This window comes from Eucyclogobius newberryi, unplaced genomic scaffold (assembly GCF_026437365.1).
Source record: "Eucyclogobius newberryi isolate DKJ021-1_F unplaced genomic scaffold, fEucNew1.0.hap1 SCAF_21, whole genome shotgun sequence".
NCBI lineage: Eukaryota > Metazoa > Chordata > Actinopteri > Gobiiformes > Gobiidae > Eucyclogobius > Eucyclogobius newberryi.
In genome coordinates this window covers 17,591,680-17,601,068 of record NW_027315846.1, presented here as the reverse complement: position 1 = coordinate 17,601,068, position 9,389 = coordinate 17,591,680, and the positions used below count along the sequence as shown (strand labels likewise).

Sequence of the window (9,389 nt, the reverse complement as noted above, 5' to 3'; positions counted from 1 at the left end):
CAGGTTAGCCACCCACAGAACGTGTTAAAGCGAATATTAGTGCGTAATAACTCGGCCGCCTCCTCTCTTCTGTCCTATTTCTTACATCCACTGCCTTTCGGGAGCTGAAAGAAATGTCAGTGAGGATTCAGGGTAATTTAGAAACGGGAACAAGGTGGTTTTCCATGGTCAAATTACAAGGTATATTGATTTAATGCTTAATATGATAGCCTAATTTCAACTAATCACACGGCAACAGAAGTTAGTATAAGGGATGTAAAGCTACTGTGCTATTTAAGCCTGTATAATGTTGGATAATGCAATTGCCAATGCTGCCTGGAAGTATGAAATAACAGCTAGAACACTGTGCCTAATAAAGTGAGTGTATATTCAGGCCATTTCGCTTCTCTCAATCTACTTTTGGGTTCCTCATTCACTTGGAGCTTAAAGAAGGAGGGAGTGAAGAGCTCAGAATTTATTTAGCTTAAAATAGACTGGCATAGGATTTTACTTTTAATACCTTTTTATTAAAATCCATTGGTCTTCTTATGGGCTTTCCTAAATTCTATCGACGTAAATTGCATCACCTACAAGCCTTTTCGACGACTCTCTGGAACTGTTACTTTCTCAGGCCCTCTTATAGACTAATCCTCTGTAACTCGTAACTGTACGGCATTGTGTGATTAAAAAGTGTTTTCCATGTCAGACATTTCCCTTCTAAATAACAACACAGATTAACTGAAAATTCAAGGCTGAAGCATGCCAAGCTGGCAGATGGCGTGGCGGTGAAGACGAGCCAAGGGGAGCGCACACTCAAGTTCTGATGATTGCTGGCTGCTAAATCTTTATCCATGATCAGATTTTCAAAGCAGACAGGCGCAGTTTGGACATTTGGCATAACAGCTCGACATTAGGTCCAGGCGTAGGGCAGTGATGCAGTGTATGAGCAGTAATAGAAGGCTGGAGTGTTATAAGATTAGAAAATCATCCTCGGACATCATAAAAGAAATGAGTGGCTGATGTGATGGACTGATGGGGCTAATTGCCAAGTCATGAGACATAATGGACATAATGAATGATGAGAAATGCGATGAATTTTTATTTATTTAACTGACTTTGTGTCTGTTGCTATGTAAATCTACTGGGTAAGAAGAGCGATCTGTCCATGCGAAGAATAAATCAATATTGAACGCGTCAGAAGGCGGAGTATGTTGTCCTGTGGTATTGCAGAAATGTGTTATGTGCTGTTACATAAAAGTTGTAATCTGGGACAGCAAGATAAATCACATTTGAATTTGCAATTTCAATGGTCAAATATTTAGATTTAGGGCTGCAACGAATGATTACTAGTCAGCAATTATTTCTATTCAAATCAAATCATCAATTTATTTTTGTAAGGCCCAAAATCACAACAACAGTTGCCTCTGAGGGCCACAGGGAGAAATGAATCAACAATGTCTGTGGTGGCGAGGGAGTCAGACAATGTCTGTGGTGGCGAGGGACGATGTCCCAGGGTCCTCTGTCCTTAGACTCTCCTTCTCGGCCAGGAAAAACTACAAAAAAAACCTCTTTGGGAAAAAAGCGTAGAAATTGTGCAGTGAGTCTTTGTTTACTGCATATTTTACCAAATAAAGGTTAAAATATGGTGACTGAAGGTTGCTAGGGGGAAAATATGTACTACTATTTACTGATATTACTTTTTTGTTATTGTTTTTTTTTTTTATTAAATAATGCCAATGTCTTTGTTATAAAAAGGTATTTTCATGCATTTTAGAGTCTGTATAGTCCAGATAATAACTGCAGGCCTAATTCCTCCTTCTGCCTTATCTCTTATCTGGTCTTAACAGGATCTTATTGTGTGAAAAACCTATTGTTTAGACCTCTACATCTATGTTCTGTAATGCATCGGACCCTTGTATTATTAACAGATAAGTTTATACTTTTTAATCACTGCTCAGCCAAAGTAGCATCTGAAGTGATATCAAATAGCAGGTGTATGGGTTTGGTAAGTCTAGCAGTGTACTTGGGTGCGCTCAAATTTCCCTTTTGAATTTAAACTGTTCATAATTCAGTGTCATTACAAATAGAAGCCGCAAACATGTCATATTTACCCTACAGAAACGTCTCAGCGTGAGGCGGGATGTGATTTTCACACGTGCCCACGATGGAAGAACGTGTGAACCGCGGAGGCATAGCTTTTGAGAACCGTTGTCCCACTTCTGTCATGTGCATTGTACTGAGTGTATAAAAGTGTGTATCTTTGCAGAGCTAATCACAGCCTCTAGCAGCTCTCGCCCCGGGACAGTGCCAGAGATAGACACTGGTCCCCTGCTATACCTGTCAACAACATGGAAGTCATTTGAAGCAAGAAGCATTAGGCATCATTACAAGAGTTTTTTTTTTAATTCTTCATTATTTATTTATAAAATAGCTCAATAGGAAAGAGGCATTCACATTCCTTGGTTTGCTAGCATCAAAGGCATAGTGATGTTGAGTAAAATTAGCATCAACGGTCTATTTTAGTAACAGCTTTTCGTAGTACCTTACTCTTAAGGCAGACAAGTATTAAGAACAATTTCTGCTGCAGTTATTGCTAATTATTGCTTTGACACAATCGTTTTACAGTGTCAGATGTGTAGAAAAGTGTGTTAAAGGTAGAAAATATATACAGGACAAACAAGGCAGTAGAAGTAATTCCATAAGAAGATGGTATTCACTGAAATCTACAGCAAGAAGTAAATGATCTGTATAAAGATTGTTGTAACAAACTTGCCAAAAGTTCAAGCCTTCACCTAAAGCTTTAATAATGCACAGTATCGATAAATAAATAAAAATGACATTGCACCTATACAGATACATTTCAGTTGTGTAGGCAAACAGTGTTTTTAGTGCACAATACAGCAAAAGGCTTGGTTCTCACAGACCCAACGTCCTTCCTGTTTTAACTCGGCCACTTGGAGCCCACCCCAGAGACCGGAAATCTGATTGCTGTTCCATGGGTGGGTCTTATTATTCTGTGGCATTTCTGCTGTTAATTTGTCACGATTAAGTAAAATACACCTGAGCTGTGAATATTCTTTTATAACAGCATTCCTGAAGCTTTGAAATTCATTTTGGCCCACCTGACAGGAAAGAAAAATCTGTTTTGAAATCCCAAAACAAAACCTGTGATTTCATACTGAGCGGATGCGTTACATATTCATCAGGTTGGGATAACAGCTCACAGTCAGAAGCCTTTGGTCTATATGGCTTTAATAAAATTCTCAGACATGTGGATATAGTTATGTTTTGTCTCTGTTCTATGATGACATGACATTTGTGCATTCTCCCGCACGGTTCTCCGTCTGGTCAAAGAAACAGTCCTCGTTGATGACTGATGTTAGGCTCTGAACGCTAAACTCTCGCTCCAATAATGTATTCAGATCGGCTTGTGCTGCGCCAGTGTCCAGCGAGTGGCTGCGCTCCTTCATATTTAACAAAGGCCCCCGGTTCCTCCTCAGACTGCTGCCTTTTCTCCTCACTGCATTCGAGTGTCCTTGTTTGAGCTTAGGCTGGATCTCCGGGGTGTCGCCCACGGTCTCCGGCTGCACGCACGGGGCCACGGTGCGTTGGAAGACGGCCTCTTTAGAGAGTTTGAGCTGGAGGAACTGGGCCTCGATGGCACTTGTGGGGGAACTGCTGTCTCCACTGTCTCTTCTTGTCTCGCTGAAGCCGTCGTCATCCTCATCGCTCAGAATGTCTGACTCCTTCACTGAGGTGGAGGCGCGAGGTCGGTTGGCGGTGTTGAGCCAGCTCAGGTGTGATGGAGGCTTGTTGACGTCTGCTGAGGTGCAGAGTGGAGTGGCACTGGACAGGCTGTAGGTGCCACTGCTCTGGCTGCCCTCATCTGAGTCTGGCACGGTCTTCGGGTTCCAGGTCTGAGAGGAGAAATCGCCCGCTGACTTCTTACAGTGCCAAGAGGCCCTGGAGGAACCTGCCAAAGGAGGCAAGAGGGAGGTCAGATAGGCCACTCTTATCTCAGCAATACACAAGCAGCAGACGCCCTTTAAGCATTTTACTTACTGAAAAACATGAGATACCATCATTTTTTTAAAAGGTAACATTACAGGACACCATCCAACACAAATAACTCCTCGTGGATATGTTTTCATGAGGAACCTCCCCTAACAAGCACGGTCTGGCACTCCAAACACAAATATCTTAATATCCAAACAACCAATCCTCAGATCTTACCGAGGCGGGCGGAGGAGGGCAGGTTGCTGCGCAGAGGAGCCAGTCGCTCTTTACAGTTCCTCTCCAGTGTTCCCTCACTCCTCATGCGCACGTTCTCCCGCAAGATGGAGCGGATCACTTTGATGATGTTGACCTTGCTCTCAGGCACACTGCGGGGAAAAGGATATTGTGACCTCACGGGATCAATTTTATGGATTGTAAAAACATATCAAGGCCTCGGAATCCAAAGGATGACAGGTCTTCAACTAGATTTATAGAGGGAACTCGAAAAATAACACTAACTACACACATTCAGGGAGGGATACAGATGAATTAACAGACTTGTGTCCAGAATAAACCTCTTTGCCAAATCATTATGTAAATCGCTGCTGGCTACAGTAAATGTTATTGTTTTTTTGTTTTATTCAGTAATCATTCTATTACAATGACACAAGGTTACAAAAACTGGAATGATGGATTTCTTTCCTCATTATATAATTCCCTTCGGCCGTGAGTTTAATCCCTGACCTGCTGCACAGCTGGAAGACGGTCTCGGGCCTCCCCTCCACTTCAGACCTGCAGTGGACCAGCTCCCAGATGCAGCTGCTCTCCGTGCCGGTCCCTGCGAGAGCCACAAATAAAATAGAAGCTTTTAATCACTTGGCCCAAATATGGTTTTGAGGATTCCTGCGGGTGATGGAGCGAGAGCTACTGCACAAAATGACAGAACACAGTCGGTGTATGTGTGTGCGCTCAGGGCTCGGGGCTGCGCTCGGGGCCATGAAGAGGGTAAAGAGAAGATTTAGTAGGGGTATTTTGTGAGTGATTTAATGCGGATAATGGTGCTCTTCTTACCTGCAGTATTTCCTAGTCTGACCTGCAGCGCTGACAGAGGGATGAGCCACCGGAATTTAAACAGGTCCGAATCTCCATAAGAAAGTGCTGATCGCGGGTTTGCCTGTTCAGAAAGGAAATACTGTGATATGCCGTTTCCACATCAAAAACAATAAAAAAAAAAATGAATGACCAGCAGCACTCACCATCTTCTTCTTGAGTTTGTTGCTCTCGCGGTAGACCAATATGACGGCTTTCTTGAATACTAGTCAGAGGAGAACACATTGCAGTTTTAGAGTTGAGTGAAGGCCTCTTGGGAGAAAGCTGAGCCAGTGCAGCTCACAGATGCATTTGATATGCCAGCCTGAACGCTCCGACCGTAACTCAGTCTTACAGCTAGAGACGCTGTATTCAGAATCATTTTCCAGCTAAACGGTTATGTTTTGTACTGATAACAATCTCTTCATCGTCCGTGACAACAGGATTAGTTGGCTATCCTAAAATCCTAAAGTTTTAAGCTTTGTCAATTCATCCATAATGCAACGTAGGGAAGCTTGTACTTACCAAACACGGTCATTTCAGGATCTTTCCTCATCCGGCCCAGAGACGGGTGCGGATTGAGCCAAACTGCAGACGAGTGCATGAGGAATTCAGCCATGGAGATCTCTGCGACCTGTGTGAGGAGCCACGGGGCCAAAGTGAGAAAAGGCAGCACATAGACAAGAGCAGAACAATAGACTTGTGCTGTTTGCAGAGGAGCTTCTGTGAGACACATACTAAACACTCACGTCTGTGCTCAGAGTGCCAAAGACAGAGGGAACATGTTTGTGCAGGTGAAAAAACATATTTTATTCTAATATATCAACTCTTAGGAGCTTTGAATCTCAACTCTGCTTCAGACAACATTATTTAGCATTCACTTTGAATATTCTAGAGTGCAACCAGATAAATATTTCATTAATTTGTAAATTATTTCCTTCCCAAGAGACAATATAAAGACGAGCGCATAAACAGTTTTGAGCTGATCGTCCGATGAATTGCTGTGTTCAGTTATGCTTTGTATCATTTGATGGTAAAAGGCTTAAAAGTTCTGACAGTTTGACTCATTAAAACCATATATTTACTATAATAATTTGTTTATTTCAGAATTCCTTTTAAATTATTTTGAGTTATTTTATTAAAAGAGAAGGTTGAATATAAATTGCACATTCATATTTGAAAATCTATCACGTCATTGTGATTTCTGTTGAACATTAATAGTGTAGTTGATGTGATTAAAGAAACAATGGTAGAGTGCAATGATTCGAGTAAATTTGACAAGAACCATATTTTGATCAATATTTGGCAATATTTGTTACAATTGGATGTTCCAGCTGATCATGTAATTGATTTCCACATTGAATTGTGCTCCAGAATCACAGAACGATCATCTTCCCATGTCTCCCAGGACTCTGATTTGAGCCCGAGCTGATGATGGTAGATCGTAGATCTACCATCATCAGAGTAAACAGAGAGTAAACAGAATTGGACCGTTCGGTACTCGGTCCAATTCTGTTTACTCTTTATATGCTGCCATTAGGCAACATTATCAGAAAGCATGGCATTAACTTCCACTGCTATGCAGACGACACTCAGCTGTATTTATCAATGAAACCTGATCAGAGCGATCAAGTAGACAGACTTAGTACTTGTGTGAAGGAGATAAAAACCTGGATGACACTAAACTACCTGCTTCTTAACCCTGAAAAAAACTGAGGTCATTGTGCTTGGCCCTAAGCATCTACGAGACGCTCTATCTGAGCAGATAGTCACACTGGACAATGTCAGTGTAGCCTCCAGTTCTACTGTAAGAAACCTTGGAGTCTTATTTGACCAGGAGCTCTCATTTAAAGCTCATATAAATCAAGCTTGTAAAACAGCCTATTTCCATTTGCGTAACAAGAGCCAAAATCAGAAGAATCCTGCCTAAAAGTGATGCCGAAAAACTTATCCATGCATTTGTAACGACTAGATTAGACTACTGTAACTCCCTGCTTGCAGCGTGTCCTAAAAGCTCCATAAAAAGCTTTCAACTGGTTCAAAATGCAGCAGCAAGATTACTAACAGGAACAAAAAGAAGAGAGCACATTACGCCGGTGCTGAAGTCTCTTCACTGGCTCCCCGTCGAGTCTAGAATCAAATTCAAAATTCTACTCTTGACCTACAAAGCCATAAATGACATGGCCCCATCCTACCTCAAAGATGCTATAGAACCATATCATCCAAACAGAGCTCTTCGCTCTCAGAATGCTGGCCTTCTGGTGGTGCCAAGAGTCTCTAAAAGTACAGTAGGAGGTAGAACGTTTAGCTACCAAGCTCCTGTGTTATGGAATCAGCTCCCGACCCATGTTAAATATGCTGACACAGTCTCTTCATTTAAGTCCAGGCTTAAAACGTTCCTCTTCGAAATCGCTTATGGTCAGACTAGTTAGGAACAGAAACATAAACCCACAGCTTCAGCTACGCTGCCCTAGGAGTAACTATCCTGGGGGAAGTATGACAGCTTGAGCACTATCCTCTTCTTCTGACTACTTATGCTATCAAACAATATTTATTTTTTGATTCCACTTTTAAACTGTTCACCGCCTTCTTTTTCTTTCTCTCACTCCTGAGGACCTGTGGACCCAGATGCCCCTCCCCTGGTGAAGTGGTCCCTGCCCTGTGTGGACGGTCCCTCATCTGCCTGAGGAGTGGGTCCAGCTCGCCTCAGACGGTCCCTCATCTGCCTGAAGAGTGGGTACAGCTCGACTCAGACGGTCCCTCATCTGCCTGAAGAGTGGGTCCAGCTCGACTCAGACGGTCCCTCATTTGCCTGAAGAGTGGGTCCAGCTCGCCTCAGTCGGTCCCTCATCTGCCTGAAGAGTGGGTACAGCTCGACTCAGACGGTCCCTCATCTGCCTGAAGAGTGGGTCCAGCTCGCCTCAGACGGTCCCTCATCTGCCTGAAGAGTGGGTACAGCTCGACTCAGACGGTCCCTCATCTGCCTGAAGAGTGGGTCCAGCTCGACTCAGACGGTCCCTCATCTGCCTGAAGAGTGGGTCCAGCTCCAGTCTCCCTCGTGTCCGTCTGTGAGAGTCGGATCTCTCCTTCACTGGAACTCCTCCAGGTTTCTACGCTTTTTTCCCAAAGAGGTTTTTTGTAGTTTTTCCTGGCCGAGAAGGAGAGTCTAAGGACAGAGGACCCTGGGACATCGTCCCTCGCCACCACAGACATTGTCTGACTCCCTCGCCACCACAGACATTGTTGATTCATTTCTCCCTGTGGCCCTCAGAGGCAACTGTTGTTGTGATTTGGGCCTTACAAAAATAAATTGATTTGATTTGATTTGATGGTTTAAAACAGATTTCACCTCTTTATTGTGTACGCTCTGCTCAGCCACCAGTTGATCAAACACGGCTCCGTAATCCTCGTAAATCTTCTGCATCTCGTTGATGTGACTGGCCACCTTCTCCATGGCTTTCAGCGCCGCTGCGGGGACACAAAGCAGACATGTTGACAGGGATTCGCCCGGGTTTATATTGGCTCTCTGTCATGTCATATTTCAACATATAGTGTGTCCTCAAAGCACTGTGGCCGCTAAGTGACAGGCGTGAATGGGGCCTATATTTTAAACTGCTCATGCTTCGCTGGTAATTGCACACAAGCATGTTTTCGTACCGGAGAGGTGGTAGTGCTCCTCGCTGTCTGCGTCTGTGAGGGACACGAGCTCGCGGAGCAGCAGGGGGTACTTGAGCACCCTCTGGACTGGTTTAATCAGGTAGGACTCCAGGGTGGACGAGTGCTGCTTGGTGGGGTTCCGAGTGTCCAAGAACTCCTTAAAGGCCTGATCGGTCTTAGCTGCAAAAACAGACCAAATTAATGCGGATTATCCAGCATCTTAAATTCTTAGTATAGAATTAAAAAAGATATAGGTTAGTAAGAAGGGTTAGCTGTGAGTCAAGAACAGCTATCGACATTGAAAACACAATCAAATTCATTCAATATAGATTTATTATGTTTTTTTCCCTCTGAAATTCAAGCCTGAGCACTACTTTGTCGCAGCTTTGATACAGATGGTATATTCTTTTTAATGTGTTGTTTTTATAAGTGTGTTTTACATATTTGTGAATGACGTAGACTGATACACATTTTATTTGTCTAGCTTTGAACCCAGTTTTGCACTTTAAACCATATCTTACGTCAATAAACATGGACATGGTATGGAAAACAGCGCCTATGGGCTATAATTTATGTGAACTCATTTGCTGTGTTGATTGTCTGATCCCTCACAGGCGTTCTAATTAGCCCTGCTGCTGTGATGACTGAAGGCCAGAGAATATGATTCA

General features: G+C 43.2%; 1 protein-coding gene across 1 annotated transcript in view; it reads right to left on the bottom strand.

Annotated features, from left to right (window-relative positions):
- Positions 1-2,358: 2,358 nt before the first annotated feature.
- LOC140370945 (rho guanine nucleotide exchange factor TIAM2-like) overlaps positions 2,359-9,389 on the bottom strand; it is a 52,302-nt gene continuing 45,271 nt past the window's right edge. The window contains exons 18-25 of the mRNA XM_072458229.1: positions 8,722-8,901; positions 8,414-8,532; positions 5,590-5,698; positions 5,232-5,290; positions 5,047-5,149; positions 4,720-4,813; positions 4,213-4,361; positions 2,359-3,952 (exon numbers count right to left, since the gene is read on the bottom strand). Coding sequence (XP_072314330.1) covers positions 3,279-3,952; positions 4,213-4,361; positions 4,720-4,813; positions 5,047-5,149; positions 5,232-5,290; positions 5,590-5,698; positions 8,414-8,532; positions 8,722-8,901 — 1,487 coding nt within the window. The 3' untranslated portion in view covers positions 2,359-3,278. The remainder of the gene's footprint in view (positions 3,953-4,212; positions 4,362-4,719; positions 4,814-5,046; positions 5,150-5,231; positions 5,291-5,589; positions 5,699-8,413; positions 8,533-8,721; positions 8,902-9,389) is intronic.